We start from the raw sequence: 18,061 nt of genomic DNA on the forward strand, positions 1-18,061 counted from the left end.
CCTGGTTTTAACAAAATTTAAAAGATAGGAAAAAGAGAAGCATCGGCAATTAGGTTTTTAATCAGGGGGTTTCCTGTGTAGTCTTGCAAGAGAGCCAGCAGTTTTGTTGCTACACCACCAGAGGGCTCTCACGCAATTATATTTTTACAGACCTGGCCGGTCGGTGTGCGGCACGCTTTGTTGGCAAATGGATGTAGTTGTGGGGTCTTCAGTGGTGTAGGAAGAGGGGGTGCAGTCATCACTGAGGGGGTGACAAAATGGCAAAAATGTGTGTTTTTAAAATAAAATAAAAAAATTGGGGGCTCATGACACCTTTTTTGTTGAAAAAATAATATTATTTAAAACGAGTTTAATAACTTCATCTGACAATTAATTAACCTCAACAAGTCAACATAATATGTATTGAAACTTTTTTGTTCAGTCAACAAATGCAACAAAATGCAGCTGAACTCGATGCTGTGTAGTGGAGAGCGTATGGATAAGGAAGGGCAGGGGGGGTTCTTTCTGCCAACTCACCGAAGTCTGTCTCTGCAGTTTGTACTCAAGCGAGAGCAGCCGTGCTGGTCAGCCACCCTATGTCATTCTGTTGAGTTACCGGTAGTTGTGCATTATTACTGAAGCTTATAAGTGCCGTGCTGAATTTATTTTTGTTACATTTTTCAGTTCATTGATTCATTGTGATCATCTTCTTCTCTATGACATTGAGTTTGGTAAGTAACGTAAACATCATGATGCATGCTATTTGTTTGCATTTGTACGTTAAGCCAAAGCTGCAAAATAGCGAAATTAATTTAAAATTTTCATTCGTAAGTAATTCATATAACAAAGAAAGGTTTTAAGTGCTTATGCTCACAATGTTAAATAAATAAACCAGAAAATAACCCTTGCAACTGTAAGTTTCTTATTTTTCCTTCTTTTAATAATTTCATTGGGGGGGGGCACTAGACATTTTCTGCACAGGGTGCCACCTGACCTTGCTACGCCGCTGCGCGTCCTTCCCTGGTCCCCCTGGCTCAGTGGGTGGTTCACGGTGGGTAGGCAGGGAAGAAAAGGGAGAGGAGAGTAGGAGAGAGGGGTAGAGGCTTTTAAACCCCAACCGGCTGACCTGCTGTTCTCACTCTCTGGTGTGCGCTTCTAGTTGGGGAGGGGGAGCTGCTGCGAGTAAACAGTAAGAGGAAGAAGGGAGGAGGAGGAGAGTAAAAGGGAGCTAAAATGAAGAAAATTGGGTGGTGCTAATGTTTTAAGACCCCAAGTCTTGGTTGCAGTCGTCGTCACTAGCCCTTTCTTTCCTGGTGTGTGGTTCATGACAAAAAGAAAATTTAAAAATAAAGAAAAAAAGGCAACATAAAAAAAAATCTGAGAAGGACAAAATCTTAGGATACGGTACTTAAGCCATTTCCCAACTTCACTAGGGTCTAGCCCTGCAGGTTCAGAATTGGTCAGCCTCAAGCAAGAGACCACAGCCGGGCAAACTGAAGCAAAACAGCAGATGAGAAACCTGTTCATTGATTGTTGCAACAAGGTTCCAAGTTCCACAAAAAATGAAGAAGTCAGAAGAAAAGGCACATGGGTTGTTCTTAAAAGTTCCCACAATACATTTCACCAGTGCTTTTTTTCAGGGAGTACTCAATGGTATGAAGTACTGGCACCTCCTTTTTTAGTTAAAAAGTGTGGCACTTCATGGTAAGTGCCAGCACCTATTTTTCTAGGGGGGGGGGAGCACTGCATTTCACACAGCAGCATGTCACAGAAAGGTGGGAATGTTCAGGGTGGCAGGAGAGGCTACATTGTTTATTAATATCCTTCCTAACTTGCGCTAGCAAGTTCCTTTACTTAGCAGAGTGCATTCCCTTTTACACAGCAGAAAACTAGTTGCAAAGTTGTGTGAGTTTCTTAAGACAATACACAGTTCAGTCTGGCTTGTCCGGATTGAAATGTGTTCTAATATTTTCCTGGTAAGACCCCTTGAATCCCTCCTGAAAGAATAAAGACACCACAGTCTTATTCATAAGCAATAAAAGGATCAGGTGGAGCCCAGTGTGATCCCTGAAGGCAGGCTGGGAAGTTTGTGGGACGAAAGGAAGATGGGAAAAGAAAGAGGGAGAGTGGCAGCATGCCTTGGCCTTTTAGCAGGTCTGGAAAGGTCACCCCACCCACTAGTCACCTGCAAGGAAGTTGCATGTCCACTCTAGCAAAACAAGGAAAGTTGTACTGGACTGCTACCCGTGGCTCACATCCCACAAGAAAGGCTGTGGTATGGGACAGATATCTATGATCCAGACATGCCCCTAGCAGAAGGCGGCATTTACACCTCCTTTTGTCATTATCTCTTGGTTGGCGCAGCTTTTTTGCTCTTCCTGGGTCTCCTTCCTCTCTGGGGATGGGCTTTGCTGTGGTGATTTTGTCTGGCAGATGGGAGGGGGATTCAGAGTCTGTGATGATACATCTTGAGGATTATGGCGTCCTTGTTCCTTTCATGCCATGAGTCAAGTCCCCTCTATCCCTGGATCACAATTTTATTACCCTTTGGCACTAAATGAAACCATTTATTTTGTTATTTTTGGTGAATTTCTATGTTTCAGAAAACGGGCTTTTCTCCTTTGCTCTGAAGCAATGTTGTTGTCAAGGCCTTACAGTGCAGTGCTCAAGCTCAGGAGGCCAATGCTTAGGTTAGGGTACCTCCCCTTTGTCCATAACAACTCCAAGAAGTTGCAGATCCCATCAATGTTGGGCCTACCAGCCACCTTCCAGTGTCTACTAACACATTGCCTCCTTGACATTCCCTCCTTATCCTGTGCCCTGCAAATGTCAGGTTGTTCTTGGGATTTCAATGGTCCTTTCTTTTGTTTCCAGTTGATTTTGATCTGAACAGGGAGTACTTGACCAGTGGCAGACACAGAGCCCTGAGCAGCTGTTCTAAGCCTGGCCAGCTCTCCCTGTCTCTCTCAGCTAAGTGGCGCCCTTGCTAGCCCTCCCAGCTAGACAGGCAGGATGAGGCTGCTCCCATTGAAAGAGTGTGAGAACTGGAATGTGGACAGGTTCCCCTGCTGCTTTCTAGAGGATGGGGTGGTCTTGTTCCTTCTTTCTCTCCTTGAGTGGGTGACTTTCGGCACTATCCTGTGCTTAAGTGTCCTGGATTTCTTTGGGTGGCATGGGAGACCCTTCAGGCGGGGCGGAGGAAGGGGGTGCAGTGGGGGTGGTTCACCCAAGGTGTCACCACTAAGGGGGGGGGAGAAAATGCTGGGCGTTGAAGCCATGGCTTGGGCGCCCGCAGGCTCTATGCTGCCCAAAACGGTTCGCCCACCACCTCCCCCTCAGCTGTAGGCTGAGTGGGAGGAGGCAAGCAGATTCCTCGGAGGCCCCAAAAAGCATCTTGCCCCGCCTGGCCCTGCCCCATGGGCAGCTGGCCCTGCTCCTGGGCACAGGGCATGCACACCGCCCCAGGCGCCTGATGGGCTTGCTCCACCGCTGTCTTCAGGTGAGCTTTCTTCAGTCCATCTTTCCGGAAGTTGACTGGAACAGTTTATGGCATGGGAGTAATGTTTAAACAAGGCAGGATTATGAAACACACACCTTACCATAACAGAGACAAACCTCGGCTCCTGAACACCAAAAACCCAGAAGTAAATGTTCCAGTTTTCGAAAGCCAAACATCTGACGCAGCTTCCGCTTGAGTGCAAGAGGCTCTTGCAGCCAATCAGAAGCCGTGCCTCAGTTGTTGAACATTTCGGAAGCCGAATGGGCTTCTGGAATGGATTACGTTCGACAACGGAGGTTTGACTGTAATGGAAAGGGATTGCCTCGAGTCAGTGGCCATATTCATTTGTGGGCCAAGGGGGTTGGTGGTCCTCAGCCATGTTCTTCCTTGTTACAAAGTCAGAGCAGAAAGGTATGAACTCCCCCTCCTTTCTTTGGCCCCAGAGGACTCTCGGCTTCTTTGTTAGCTTTTCTAGCCATGCAATATCCCACACTTTCAGGTTCCAAGTGGCAAGACTGGCCCCGTCTAAGTTTTTCCCCAAACCGTGGTGGTCATTAGGGGTTGGCAAGGTTTACCTCGCTTGGGATCTCCATTGGAGATCCCTCCGTGGGGGCACCCACGATTTCCAGTGTCTGAGTCTGCGCAGACGCGATTTCTGGCCCAGCGGAAGCGAGTCCCCACGTCATGCTGCGCCAGTTTAGCACAGCACGCAGGGGCTCATTGAGCGGGCCACTTGGTTCGGGGGTGGCTCATGGGTCAGTTTAACAACCCAAGTGGCCCACAGGCCTTAGGTTGCTGACCCCTGTTTTAGCTGCTAGGAGCAGGAGCCTTATCAAGCCTTATGGTTCTGGCTCCCGTCAAACATAGACAAAAGTGTTAATTGAGAAGTTAGGTAAATGTGGCAATTTAAGATCTTTGTAGCTTTATCTGAATACCATTGCCCAAAATTACTGCACTTGCATACCACCCCACCAAAGGTAGAGGTGCGGTCCAATTTCTCCAGAGCCTTGGGTATGCAGGTCACTATCTGTACGAGAGTCTTCGAGGAGTCAGGCACCATGTGCAAATCAAGCCCCCTCCTCAGGTGACAGACAACTGACCCCTCCAGCACCTGAGAGCCAGAGCTGTCGTGTGGGGCTTTGGCCTGTTAATGGGGGGTGGGACATGTGTGTGTCTTGAGTTGTGGGGAACAGGGCTGGCTTCTTTCTCTGGTGCACAGAGGTTTGGGGTCTGCCCCTCCCACACTAAAGGGGGGGTCCTTTATCAGGTTAGCTGGACCCACGGTCTGTACAATCTGGGGGCTGCCCCAGAGTTATTTTTATATGCTGTATAATTTGAATTTAAAACAAACTGTTGTTGGTGAGGGGGGCCTCTCTCTGCCTTTTTGTTGACAGGTGTCTGTTGCTCCAGGTGTGTTGGGGAGCAGGAGTAGGTAGAGCCCCCTCTTCCCTGGCCATTCCTGGTGCTTGCCTGGCCTGTTGGGTCTGAGGCCCAGTGTAGTTCTCTCAATGAGGGGAGGGGTCTGTGTCAATGTCCTGCCCCACCCCCAGTGAGCCTGTGTTTCCAGGGCAGTGGACTGCCTGCCTCTCAGCCTGTTGAGGGACTCCCTGCCTTCTCCCAGGGTTTTCTGGGGGGGGGGGACTGACAGTGGTGATGTCCTATTCCCTCTGGGATGCTAACATTCAAACACTATGCTGGCCTTGAGGGTGATTTTTCTAGTTACAGGTAGGTAGCCGTGTTGGTCTGAGTTGAAGCAAAATAAAATTAAAATAAATAAATAAATAAATAAATTTAAAAAATTAAATAAAGACATAGGATTCTTATCTCATTATACATGATCAAGCTTTCCTTAGCACCTCAGCCCTTGCTTCCCCTGCCCACAAGACCAATTGCGGTCATTAACAGTCGTTAACAGCCATCAACAGGTTTACCACTCCTATCAGCCCATCACCCATTCCCATCACCCCCACCCCCTGAATATACATAAGGGTCTGGCGACTTCTGTTTCAGTGTATCTGACGAAGTGTGCATGCACACGAAAGCTCATACCAAAATAAAAACTTAGTTGGTCTTTAAGGTGCTACTGAAGGATTTTTTTAATGGTGATTTTTCTGACAGGTTTAATAGTAGAAAGGTTTCTTTATTGGTTTTCTGCAACTGCCCCATGAGACAGTTCTCTGGGGCAGGCACAGAGAATTTAAAAGCAGGTTTAAAATACGTAAAAGGCCACCAAAAAGCCCCTAGCAAGCGCAGAGAATAAATCCTTAGCAAAAAGCTGTCACCACCTGCAGCAAATGTTCTCTCTAGCAGGTGGGGTGGTAACAGCACCCCCCCCACCCCTGCCCTGAGGGGGGATTATTGCCCCCTCCCTGTGGAAAAGGCAGGGAGGCAGTGTTGGTGGAGGGAAGGGGAATTGTCTTCTAGCTGGTCCTACGCACAAGTAGCAGAAGCAGGCCCAGATCCTGGTTCCTTTTTATCTCCTGACACGGACATAGACAGTCCCGCCAACCCTGCTCGGAAGAGAGAGAGAGAGAGAGAGAGAGAGAGAGAGAGAGAGAGAGAGAGAGAGAGAGAGAGAGAGAGAGAGAGAGAGAGAGAGAGAGAGAGAGAGAGAGAGAGAGAGAGAGAGAGAGAGAGAGAGAGAGAGAGAACTTTCAGATAATAAGCCATTCAGTTTCTTGGTTCCCTCCAAGTCAGGAGGGAGGGCTCCTCCACAACTCTGGCTTGATTTCATGGGTTGGGGCTCTTTTGCAGACAGGGAGCTGATGGAGGGTGGGGGCTAAGGTGGGGCCTAGCCCCCCCCCCCCTTCGTGTGGGCAGAGGGGACTGACTGGTCCCAGAGATCTGCTTTGAACAGTTACGGAGATGACATGGGGGGGCAACCATCGGGAGAAGCAGCGAATCGAAAAGTTGCTTCTTATTACTAGCGTTAAAGGAAGGGAACGGATGCTCAGCCCCGACGGCGCCCCTTCGCCCCTCGCCTGCCTGTTTTAATGGATGGAGCGGAGGACACCCTCCCCAGTCGGGCTGTCGGGGCGGCTTACCGGGTGGCCTTCCAGTTGTCAGCGTGAGTCGCCACCTCCTCCCGCAGCAGCCACGTCGCCTCCAAGAACTCATCGCCGTTTTCATCCAAGAAGCACTGCCCCACGAAGACGGTGGTGGAGTCTAGGGGGGGGAGCAGAGAAAGGGAGGTCGGTGGGCTGCTGGCGCCGAGCCGAGGCCGTCCGTTCAGCCTGTCCTGGAGGGCCTTCAGGGGCGGGGAGAGAGTTGCTGTCCCTCGGCTGGCCAGCCCAAGACAGTCCCCCAACGCCACCGCGTGAACGAGAGGGCCCCTGGCGGCTGGGGGCCCTTCCCTTCTCCGTCCTTGGAGCTGCTCAGACCCCTCCCTCTCCCCTCCTGCCTGCCGTAGAAGGACCAGTTGACGGAGAAGCCGAAGGTGGGCTGGGCGCGTGGGGGGTCGGGGTGCTGCGTGCCGTGCAGGGGCGACTCCCGGATGGCGGCGTCGGGGGCAGCCGAGACGGCGGCCAGGTAGTAGCCCGAGAACTGGCCGGCCGCGTTAACGGGCCCGATGAGCATCTGGGAGCCCAGATCGTTCACCCACATCCCCTCTAGGTTGCACTGCGCGGGGTCAGAGGGGAGAGAAGCGGGTCAGAGAAGGGACAGTGGGAAGGGACCCCAAAGGGTCATCAAGTCCAACCCCAAAGACTAGGCCCCTAGATCAGAGAGAGACCCCTCCAGCCCGGACAAACGGGCGCGGAGATCCAAAGGGGTCCAGTTGCGCCCAGTGGAGATTGCGCCTGCTCGCCACTTTCCGATTCCATCCGCTCCTGCAAAGCGCCTGCGGCAGCTGCTGCAGGTCGGAAATTAAGACCCCGGGAAACAAGGAGGGGAAGCCGGCAGCAGCAGCGGCTTCCAAGGCCCCCACAGACAAACACACAGCCCTCCCGCCCCCCAAGTGCGCCCCGACAGCTCCGCTCCCTTCGCGCTTTGACCGGGACTTTTCTGTATCCCCACCGGCGAGGCGCTGCTGCCTTTCCCTTTGGCAGACGGGAGGGCGAGACAGAGACCACGCGAAGCCCCTCCGCCCCGATGCGGGAGTCCCCTCCGAAGGCAGCCAGCGCCGCTAGCTCGCCCGCTTGCCTTTCCTCGGCCTGGCCCTACTACCTTGGCCAGGGGAGGGGACTGGCTTTCGGCCGGCGAGAGGGAGAGAAGGGCGCCCAGGAGCGCCAATTCTGCCATGCTGCCGAGAGAGACCGTGCGCTGCGCCATCCTCGATGTCGGGAAGGGAATGGCCCCGTCGAGCCGCCGGCCGTCCTCTTATAGCGCCTGGCCGGGCGGGCAATTGCGCAAGCCGGGTGGGCGCGGCACGGAGATCGGTGCCAAGAGGGGCGGAGGGGCTGGCAGAAGCATCACGGGCATCTCCCCACCCCGGCCAGGCAAGATGTTCGAGCACCTGCCAAGGCGCCCTAATCTATTTGCTTGTTGTGTATATATATGTGTGTCTCTCTCTGTGTGTGTACTCGTATACTGTTGTACCATAGAAATATGCCACAGCAGTTTGCGACAATATAAAACCATACAATAAGATCATAAAAAGTTTAAAACAACTTTTAAAAAAATAGAAACCATATTCGGTTGACCGTCTTCTTAACTGCCTGCTTAGGCCTGGCGGAATAGAAGAGGTTTCAGCAGGCATTTAAAATTTGGCACAGAAGGCGCCTGCTGAATCTCCAGTGGCAGCGAGTTCCATAGGACTTGGTCAATGAAACTAAAGGCTCAATTATTATTTTTTACTGTAGTCAACTGAACCTTGCGAAGTCGTGGAATGGCCCGTGATGCTATGGCAGAATAATAATATAATAACAATAATTTATTATTTATACCCCGCCCATCTGGCTGGGTTTCCCCAGCCACTCTGGACGGCTTCCAAAAGAAAAATGAAATAAAATAATCTATTAAACATTAAAAAGAAGATCCGAGTGGCTGATTTGGGACAGAAGGGCCTCAGACATTTCAGGGGAGAGGAAACACCTCAACCCCACAAAGAAGTCTGTGGAGCTGGAAAAGGCTCAGCCAAGGGCAACCAACATTATCAGGGCTGGGGGAGGAGGAAAAGGTTGCAACGTTTGGGGCTTATTGGCTTAGAAGCATCTCAATGCCTCATTTGGGGCAGTCTGCAGCGCAACGTCACAGGATCAGAGACTGGTAGAGTCAGTTTCGTAGAATGATAGAATCATAGAGTTGGAAGAGACCACAAGGGCCATCCAGTCCAACCCCCTGCCAAGCAGGAAACACCATCAAAGCATTATTGACATATGCCTGTCAAGCCTCTGCTTAAAGACCTCCAAAGAAGGAGACTCCACCACACTCCTTGGTAGCAAATTCCACTGCCGAACAGCTCTTACTGTCAGGAAGTTCTTCCTAATATTTAGGTGGAATTTTCTTTCTTTTAGTTTGAATCCATTGCTCCGTGTCCGCTTCTTCAGCTGAGGCGTCCTGGTGCCCACCTAGAAGCTCAGTCAGTACATTCCCACTGTGCCCTGACATTGGCACATCCTCTCCTTTGCCTCTCTTCACTCATCACCAAGCCAGAATTGTGAGCACAATCTGCATGCCTGAGCTCCATTACTGACACCTTCTTTGTAACTGAATTGCCATATTAAGGCTGCCTTAACACACCTGCGGTTTCTGTTACTCTTCAATAAGAGTTCTGAGTGAATAACTGTTGTTTTTACCTTTTACACATCTGTTGTGTGATTGTTGTTTTAAGGTGGAGAAAAATGGGAAAATACCAGGAGAATCCAGTCTGCCTTAAAGCATCCTGGATTACTTAAACAAAAAGGCTAAAACTAAGCTTCTCTTTTAAGCTGCAAAGGGATGGGCACTCTGCTGAACTCACAAACATGAGGAAGGAAGGAAGGATAATATCTCATAAATATATCCTCTCCTAGCATCTATACACATCCCTACAATAAATACACAGGATGGACATACATGTTGTTGTTGGTTATTTAGTCGTTCAGTCGTGTCCGACTCTTCGTGACCCCATGGACCGTAGCACGCCAGGCACTCCTGTCTTCCACTGCCTCCCGCAGATTGGTCAAACTCATGTTGGTGGCTTTGAGAACACTGTCCAACCATCTCGTCCTCTGTCGTCCCCTTCTCCTTATGCCCTCAATCTTTCCCAACATCAGGGTCTTTTCCAAGGATTCTTCTCTTCTCATGAGGTGGCCAAAGTATTTGAGCCTCAGCTTCAAGATCTGTCCTTCCAGTGAGCACTCAGGGCTGATTTCCTTCAGAATGGAGAGGTTTGATCTTCTTGCAGTCCATGGGACTCTCAAGAGTCTCCTCCAGCACCATAATTCAAAAGCATCAATTCTTCGGCGATCAGCCTTCTTTATGGTCCAGCTCTCACTTCCATACATCACTACTGGGAAAACCATAGCTTTAACTATACGGACCTTTGTCGGCAAGGTGATGTCTCTGCTTTTTAAGATGCTGTCTAGGTTTGTCATTGCTTTTCTCCCAAGAAGCAGGCGACTTTTAATTTCGTGACTGCTGTCACCATCTGCAGTGATCAAGGAGCCCAAGAATGATGATGAATTCTGCATATAAGTTAAATAAGCAGGGAGACAATATACAGCCTTGTCGTACTCCTTTCCCAATTTTGAACCAATCAGTTGTTCCATATCCAGTTCTAACTGTGGCTTCTTGTTGTGGGATGCAAAGGGTTAAGTGCAGTCAAGTCACAACAATTCCTAGATAGTCCACTTGGAGGACTGAGGAGGAACACATGACTAAGGCTAGTTTCCTGTTCCTCCACATGCAAATGAGATGGGGAAAGTGGCAGATAAATTCTCCAGCAAGCAGCCATTTCCCCCTCTTACACTCTTACTCTCTTGGACTTCAAGGACTCAACATCCAGTGAGGATTCTCTCTCTCGGCTTCCAGCCAATAGAGAGAGATGAGATGGAGTTTCACTTCTTATAAGTGAACTTCACAATGTATATATTGCTTTTTACCTAAGCAAATCTACCTCTTGAGCATGATGTATCTCAGGAAGATTGTAAGTAAACATCTTTTATACTTTTAAGAGCATTGTGTCGTGTCTTTTCTTTTAAGAGGGGTAAAGGGAAAAATACCAGGAAAACACACTTTATTTTAGTGGCTTAAATCAAGCCTGAGCAAATGCTTTTCTGCTGTGTTTTTACTCTGCTAAAGTCTGGTGCTTGCTAGCGCAAGCGGGGAAAGGATATATTAAACAATATCTCCTCATCCACATTCCTGAACATTCCCACACTTGTCCCACATAGAGATTTCTCAGGAGACAGATGAGGTGATCAGACACTCCCATTTCTTTAAGAACTTGCCATAGTTTGCTGTGGTCGACACAGTCAAATGCTTTTGCATAGTCAATCAGGCAGAAGTAGATGTTTTTCTGGAACTCTCTAGCTTTCTCCATAATCCAGCGCATGTTTGCTATTTGGTCTCTGGTTCCTCTGCCCCTTCGAAATCCAGCTTGCACTTCTGGGAGTTCTCGGTCCACATACTGCCTAAGCCTGCCTTGTATAATTTTAAGCATAACCTTGCTAGCGTGTGAAATGAGCGCAATTGTGCGGTAGTTGGAGCATTCTTTGGCACTGCCCTTCTTTGGAATTGGGATGTAGACTGATCTTCTCCAATCCTCTGGCCATTGCTGAGTTTTCCAAACTTGCTGGCATATTGGGTGTAGCACCTTAACAGCATCATCTTTTAAAATTTTAAATAGTTCAGCTGGAATATCATCACTTCCACTGGCCTTGTTATTAGCAGTGCTTTCTAAGGCCCATTTGACTTCACTCTCCAAGATGTCTGGCTCAAGGTCAGCAACCACCCTACCTGGGGTGTACGAGACCTCCATATCTTTCTGGTATAATTCCTCTGTGTATTATTGCCGCCACTTCTTGATGTCTTCTGCTTCTGTTAGGTCCTTTCCACTTTTGTCCTTTATTATGGTAATCTTTGTACGAAATGTTCCTTTCATATCTCCAATTTTCTTGAACAAATCTCTGGTTTTTCCCATTCTGTTGTTTTCCTCTATTTCTTTGCATTGCTCATTTAAGAAGGCCCTCTTGTCTCTCCTTGCTATTTTTTGGAAATCTGCATTCAGTTTCCTGTTTCTTTCACTATCTCCCTCGCATTTTGCTTGCCTTCTCTCCCCCGCTATTTGTAAGGCCTCATTGGACATGGGCATACATACATAGGTACATAAACTATATTCTGAAATGGTGCAAGAGAGCAATCCTGAGACTCTTTTTATGACCCCAGATATTTCTCTGCAGTAGAAGGAAGTATGGGGGGGGGGTCGGGAAATACCTTTCAAAATAGTTATTTTTCACTTGTAAATCCTGTAAACAAATAAACTGCTTGGAATGAGGGGGCTTGCCCCTTTGCAAAAACCAGTTTGGCAAGTTAAGCAGAGTGGACCTGTCAATAGGGCATCTTCTTTTAGCAATGGGTGCAGATCTGTGGGCAAGAGTCAGGAACCAAGGTATATACAATTTCAAAAGGATGGTCCAGGGCAATCAGCATACAATTATCAGATATCTTGACAGACAGGAGACAAACCACACTCTCTGTGTGATATCCTTTTTGGGTGGTCCTTGGCTAAGGGGCTATGCAATTTCGAAAGCCTTTAAAAGTTCCCGCATACCTGTGTTGGAACTCTGTTGCAACAGGGGGGGGGGGGAGATCTTCCTTGCTTTCACTAGTTCCTGCCTCCATTTCTCTGACCGACAACAAATTTAGGGGGACACTGAATCCCTTGAGGCAGAAGGCCTTCTTAGTGGCACCCACCTTGTGGAATGCCTTCCCATCAGATGTCAAGGAAATAAACAACTATCTGACTTTTAGAAGACATCTGAAGGCAGCCCTGTTTAGGGAGGTTTTTAATGTTTGATCTTCCATTGTGTTTTTAATATTCTGTTGGGAGCTGCCCTGAGTGGATGAGGAAACCCTGCCAGATGGGCAGGGTATCAATAATAAATTGTTGTTGTTGTTGTTGTTAGAGAGCTGGGCTGTAAAAGACAACCCCCCCCCCATTTCCCTATAACTCTCTGTTGTGTAAGGAGAAAAGTGAAACACTATAGATTTTCATAAAGTATGTTGTCATGGTGAATTACAAGCTCCAGAGAAAAACCACAGTTCTCAGGACTGACAATGGGGTGAGTACTGTTCAATCAATATGAAAAGGAAGGGATTGCCCCACAACATATTGTAGAGAGAAAATTTAGATCCATTATGGAAATGACATGTTTCATGCTAAAGGATGAAAATCTTCCCCAGTGAATGTGAGGAGACCCAGCAGCCACTGCGGTGGATCTCCAAAAGTGACTGCCAACCAAGGGAGCTCCACGCACACCTTTGGAACTCTGGCATGGGAGAACACCCAACTTTTCACACACGTGAAGCATATCCGATAGTTAACATACCCAAAGAAAATAGGCAAAAGCTAGACCCTGGAGCACAGGAAGGAATCCTATATAGTTCATTATTCTGGAGGAAAAGGCTATAGAATTATGGGATTAAAAGCAGGACAAGACAGATCAGGACATGTAGTTAACAAAGCTGTCAAAAGATCTTTCTTATCAAACAGAGAAAGAAGCACAGGACCTCATGCACTTCCCACAACTAACATATAACAGCCCAGATCTGCATTCCACTGTCATAGCACCCTCTACAGGTGATGAGCAGGAAGAAGATGCGGAGGACCAGACTCGCACCAGAGACAATGAGGACAGACTGATGGCGACATACCTGAATTGGAGGAGAGTGATGAAGGGGGGGGCAGAGCGGGATTATGTCCACCAACTCATGCAGGGGTCTGGAATGCAACCCCCAGGCAAAATGAGGGTGGCCTTTATTCCATTTCCTGCAATGTTTACCATGGTATCCTGATCTTCACTTCTGTTGTTGTTGTTGTTTAGTCGTTTAGTCGTGTCCGACTCTTCGTGACCCCATGGACCATAGCACGCCAGGCACTCCTGTCTTGCACTGCCTCCCGCAGTTTGGTCAAACTCATGTTCGTAGCTTCGAGAACACTGTCCAACCATCTTGTCCTCTGACGTCCCCTTCTCCTAGTGCCCTCAATCTTTCCCAACATCAGGGTCTTTTCCAAGGATTCTTCTCTTCTCATGAGGTGGCCAAAGTATTGGAGCCTCAGCTTCACGATCTGTCCTTCCAGTGAGCACTCAGGGCTGATTTCCTTCAGAATGGATAGGTTTGATCTTCTTGCAGTCCATGGGACTCTCAAGAGTCTCCTCCAGCACCATAATTCAAAAGCATCAATTCTTCGGCGATCAGCCTTCTTTATGGTCCAACTCTCACTTCCATACATCACTACTGGGAAAACCATAGCTTTAACTATACGGACCTTTGTCGGCAAGGTGATGTCTCTGCTTTTTAAGATGCTGTCTAGGTTTGTCATTGCTTTTCTCCCAAGAAGCAGGCGTCTTTTAATTTCGTGACTGCTGTCACCATCTGCAGTGATCAAGGAGCCCAAGAAGGTGAAATCTCTCACTGCCTCCATTTCTTCCCCTTCTATTTGCCAGGAGGTGATGGGACCAGTGGCCATGATCTTGGTTTTTTGATGTTGAGCTTCAGACCATATTTTGCGCTCTCCTCTTTCACCCTCATTAAAAGGTTCTTTAATTCCTCCTCGCTTTCTGCCATCAAGGTTGTGTCATCTGCATATCTGAGGTTGTTGATATTTCTTCCGGCAATCTTAATTCCGGCTTGGGATTCATCTAGTCCAGCCTTTCGCATGATGAATTCTGCATATAAGTTAAATAAGCAGGGAGACAATATACAACCTTGTCGTACTCCTTTCCCAATTTTGAACCACTCAGTTGTTCCATATCCAGTTCTGACTGTAGCTTCTTGTCCCACATAGAGATTTCTCAGGAGACAGATGAGGTGATCAGGCACTCCCATTTCTTTAAGAACTTGCCATAGTTTGCTGTGGTCGACACAGTCAAAGGCTTTTGCATAGTCAATGAAGCAGAAGTAGACGTTTTTCTGGAACTCTCTAGCTTTCTCCATAATCCAGCGCATGTTTGCTATTTGGTCTCTGGTTCCTCTGCCTTTTCGAAATCCAGCTTGCACTTCTGGGAGTTCTCGGTCCACATACTGCTTAAGCCTGCCTTGTAGAATTTTAAGCATAACCTTGCTAGCGTGTGAAATGAGCGCAATTGTGCGGTAGTTGGAGCATTCTTTGGCACTGCCCTTCTTTGGAATTGGGATGTAGACTGATCTTCTCCAATCCTCTGGCCATTGCTGAGTTTTCCAAACTTGCTGGCATATTGGGTGTAGCACCTTAACAGCATCATCTTTTAAAATTTTAAATAGTTCAGCTGGAATATCATCACTTCCACTGGCCTTGTTATTAGCAGTGCTTTCTAAGGCCCATTTGACTTCACTCTCCAAGATGTCTGGCTCAAGGTCAGCAACCACACTATCTGGGGTGTACGAGACCTCCATATCTTTCTGGTATAATTCCTCTGTGTATTCCTGCCACCTCTTCTTGATGTCTTCTGCTTCTGTTAGGTCCTTACCACTTTTGTCCTTGATTATGGTAATCTTTGTACGAAATGTTCCTTTCATGTCTCCAATTTTCTTGAACAGATCTCTGGTTTTCCCCATTCTATTGTTTTCCTCTATTTCTTTGCATTGCTCATTTAAGAGGACCCTCTTGTCTCTCCTTGCTGTTTTTTGGAAATCTGCATTCAGTTTCCTGTATCTTTCCCTATCTCCCTTGCATTTTGCTTGCCTCCTCTCCTCCGCTATTTGTAAGGCCTCGTTGGACAGCCATTTTGCTTTCTTGCATTTCCTTTTCCTTGGGATGGTTTTCGTTGCTGCCTCCTGTATAATGTTACGAGCCTCCATCCATAGTTCTTCAGGCACTCTGTCCACCAAATCTAAATCCTTAAACCTGTTCCTCACTTCCACTGTGTATTCATAAGGGATTTGATTCAGATTGTATCTTACTGGCCCAGTGGTTTTTCCTACTTTCTTCAGTTTAAGCTGGAATTTTGCTATAAGAAGCTGATGATCTGAGTTACAGTCAGCTCCAGGTCTTGTTTTTGCTGACTGTATAGAGCTTCTCCATCTTTGGCTGCTTCTTCACTTCTAGGATCTTCACTTCTAGGACCTTCCATTTTCTTTTTCCCAATATTTTTCCAGAGACAGTACCATAACTTTAATAGCATCTTTCTCCGAATTCACTCCAGTGCTTTCTCTCTGCTAGAACTAAAGAAAGGCCAGGACTCAAGTCCTAAAGCTTCTTTCCCTCTCAACCACCAATGCCATATCCAGATACAGTAGTTCTGCAAATCACCATCTGTAGTTTTATCTTCTCCTCCTCCAAATCCTTGTGTGGAGGTCATTTCTGCCTCTGAGTATTCCCCCTTTCCATCTTCCACCTCATATTTCTCTGGCTCATTTTCTTCATCTTGATCAAACATTGATCTGACCACTTTCAATTGTTCAGCCATCAACTGCTTAACAATACCAACTGACACTGGTTGATCCAAAAGTACATTTGTCATTCTGGATACTTGAGATCATAAGAGTTAATTGCGCAAAAGATGCAATTGTACTGCATACAAAAAATAGCAATGATAAGTCTGGTAACATAACAGTATAAGAAAAGATATCCATGATCCAGACATGCTTTGACCTCTACAGATTGTCTTTTGTGGGAAATTATACAGTGTTACGATGGGATTCATAGTGCCATTGGATGGTGTTGAGTGGCTTTGATCATAAGCACTACCAAGCCATGCTGTTAATGTTGAAGAATGGCCAAGCTGGGGCATTTTTGCCTCGTTTATCTTGGTTGCCACAGGATTCTACAAGCATTCCCAGGTTACGGTTGGCTTCAGCTGGAATGCCAGATTTTACTTGCCAGTAAACAAGCAAACCCCTGTGTTGCAAAATATGACTCAGCAATATCGATAGCTACACAACGGCCAGAAAAAATTACAGTATAGAAAACTTTATGGAATAATGCAAAACATCAAAACTATCAAACAGAAGTCTCTGAAAGTCCTTGAAAAGGGAATTGGTGAAAAATGAGCCTAAAGTTAAAGCCCGGTCCCTTTTGAAAAGGAACATAATTCAAATGGGGAAATTATTTATTTTTGTTCCTTCATTTTGATGACTTGTCCAAATTGTATTTCTAATTGTGCTCAATTATAATTGCAGATAGGTTAATCATTTCTAGGCAGTGATGTACATCAATTATTTTTATCAGCTTTTGAAGCAATTGTCACTTCATTAATTTGAACTTTGTGTGAATAACAACAACAACAACAACAACAACTTACAGTATTATTTACACCCCGCCCATCTGGCTGGGCCTCCCCAGCCACTCTGGGCAGCTTCCAACAGAAAAATAGAATAAAATAACCGATTAAACATTAAAAACCTCCCTAAACAGGGCTACCGTCAGATGTCTTCTAAAAGTCTGGTAGTTGTTTTTCTCTTTGACATCAGATGGGAGGGTGTTCCATAGGGCGGGCGCCACCACCGAGAAGGCTCTCTGCCTGGTTCCCTGCGACTTGGCTTCTCGCAACAAGGGAACCTCCCGAAGGCCCTCGGAGTTGGACCTCAGTGTCTGGGCAGAACGATGGGGGTGGAGACGCTCCTTCAGGTGTACTGGACCGAGGCCATTTAGGGCTTTAAAGGTATGGGAATGTTAGGGATGTGGATTAGGATATATTATTTGATAGATCCTATCCAAGCTTGTGTTAGCAAGCTTCCAATATCAGCAGAGTGACATTCCCCTTTTGTGCGCAGCAAAGCATGTGCGTTAGATTCGCTAGAATCTCTATAACAATATTACACTTTATAGTTCAATATTACACTTCCTGGCAAAGGTCCCCTTTGTCCCTCTTAAAAGAAATACACAACACAGTGTTTATAAAATAAGATAGAGTTTACTTACAGTTTCATCCTGAGTTACAGCATAATCTCAGAAAGGCAGGCTTGCTTAGAAAAGTTACAAGTATATATATATCTAGAGACTACTTAGTAAAGTAAGACTCCATTTGGTCTCACTCTTGGCTGCAGGCCTAGAGTGAGAACCATGCTAACTGGAGATTCTCTGGAGATGTGTCCTCATCGAGGGAGGAAGTAGCTAAGAGAGAGCGAGTGATTGCAGGCTAGGGCTTATCTAATCCAACTCATTTGCATGTCTGAGGGAACAGGAACTGACCTGTAGTCAGATGTCCCTCCAGGTGAGTTCCTGTTAGTGGACACTCTAGGAACTGTTGTGACTTGTCTGCCCCAGTGTTCCATCCCACAAACCCCTTCTCAGGCAATTCACAACATTCATTACATACAAAACAAAACATAAGCAACTTTATTCAACCACCCAAGAGTCCCAGCTTGACACGCAGGTTCTGGAAACTCTGTCTTGGCAGGGGTTTTGTTAGGATGTCTGCTGTCATCTCCGATGTGCAGCAGTACGACAGTTCGACAAGTCCATCTTGTATCATCTGGCGAACGTAGTGGTACCTGACCCCAATGTGTTTTGAGCGTGCT

At 47.1% G+C, this 18,061-nt stretch overlaps 1 protein-coding gene across 3 annotated transcripts; it reads right to left on the minus strand.

Annotated features, from left to right (window-relative positions):
* Window positions 1-5,551: 5,551 nt before the first annotated feature.
* LOC118077260 (avidin-like) lies at window positions 5,552-17,796 on the minus strand. 3 transcript variants are annotated; one of them, XM_060280437.1, is made up of 4 exons: window positions 17,463-17,796; window positions 6,883-7,096; window positions 6,523-6,643; window positions 5,552-5,988 (listed from the first exon to the last, which is right to left on the minus strand). In XM_060280437.1, exons 2-4 carry the CDS (start codon window positions 7,079-7,081, stop codon window positions 5,952-5,954), a joined length of 357 nt encoding a protein of 118 aa, XP_060136420.1. In that variant the 5' UTR covers window positions 7,082-7,096; window positions 17,463-17,796; the 3' UTR covers window positions 5,552-5,951. The 3 variants fall into 3 exon arrangements, with proteins under 3 accessions (XP_060136420.1, XP_034956692.2, XP_034956693.2); XM_035100801.2 differs by lacking the exon at window positions 17,463-17,796 and adding an exon at window positions 7,643-7,757; XM_035100802.2 differs by lacking the exons at window positions 5,552-5,988; window positions 17,463-17,796 and adding an exon at window positions 7,643-7,757 and having other exon boundaries at window positions 6,519-6,643.
* Window positions 17,797-18,061: the final 265 nt, after the last annotated feature.

Source organism: Zootoca vivipara, chromosome 11 (genome assembly GCF_963506605.1).
Source record: "Zootoca vivipara chromosome 11, rZooViv1.1, whole genome shotgun sequence".
In the NCBI taxonomy this organism is placed as follows: Eukaryota; Metazoa; Chordata; class Lepidosauria; order Squamata; family Lacertidae; genus Zootoca; species Zootoca vivipara.

What these genes read in the sequence shown, in the direction of transcription:
- LOC118077260 (XM_035100801.2), bottom strand. Translation starts at nt 7,747, where the DNA reads ATGGCGCAGCGCACGGTCTCTCTCGGCAGCATGGCAGAATTGGCGCTC. An exon ending in AGTCCCCTCCCCTGGCCAAG is followed by an intron (nt 7,097 to 7,642) that starts GTAGTAGGGCCA and finishes GACCCCGCGCAG; the next exon opens with TGCAACCTAGAGGGGATGTG. An exon ending in CGTCAACTGGTCCTTCTACG is followed by an intron (nt 6,644 to 6,882) that starts GCAGGCAGGAGG and finishes TCCCCCCCCTAG; the next exon opens with ACTCCACCACCGTCTTCGTG.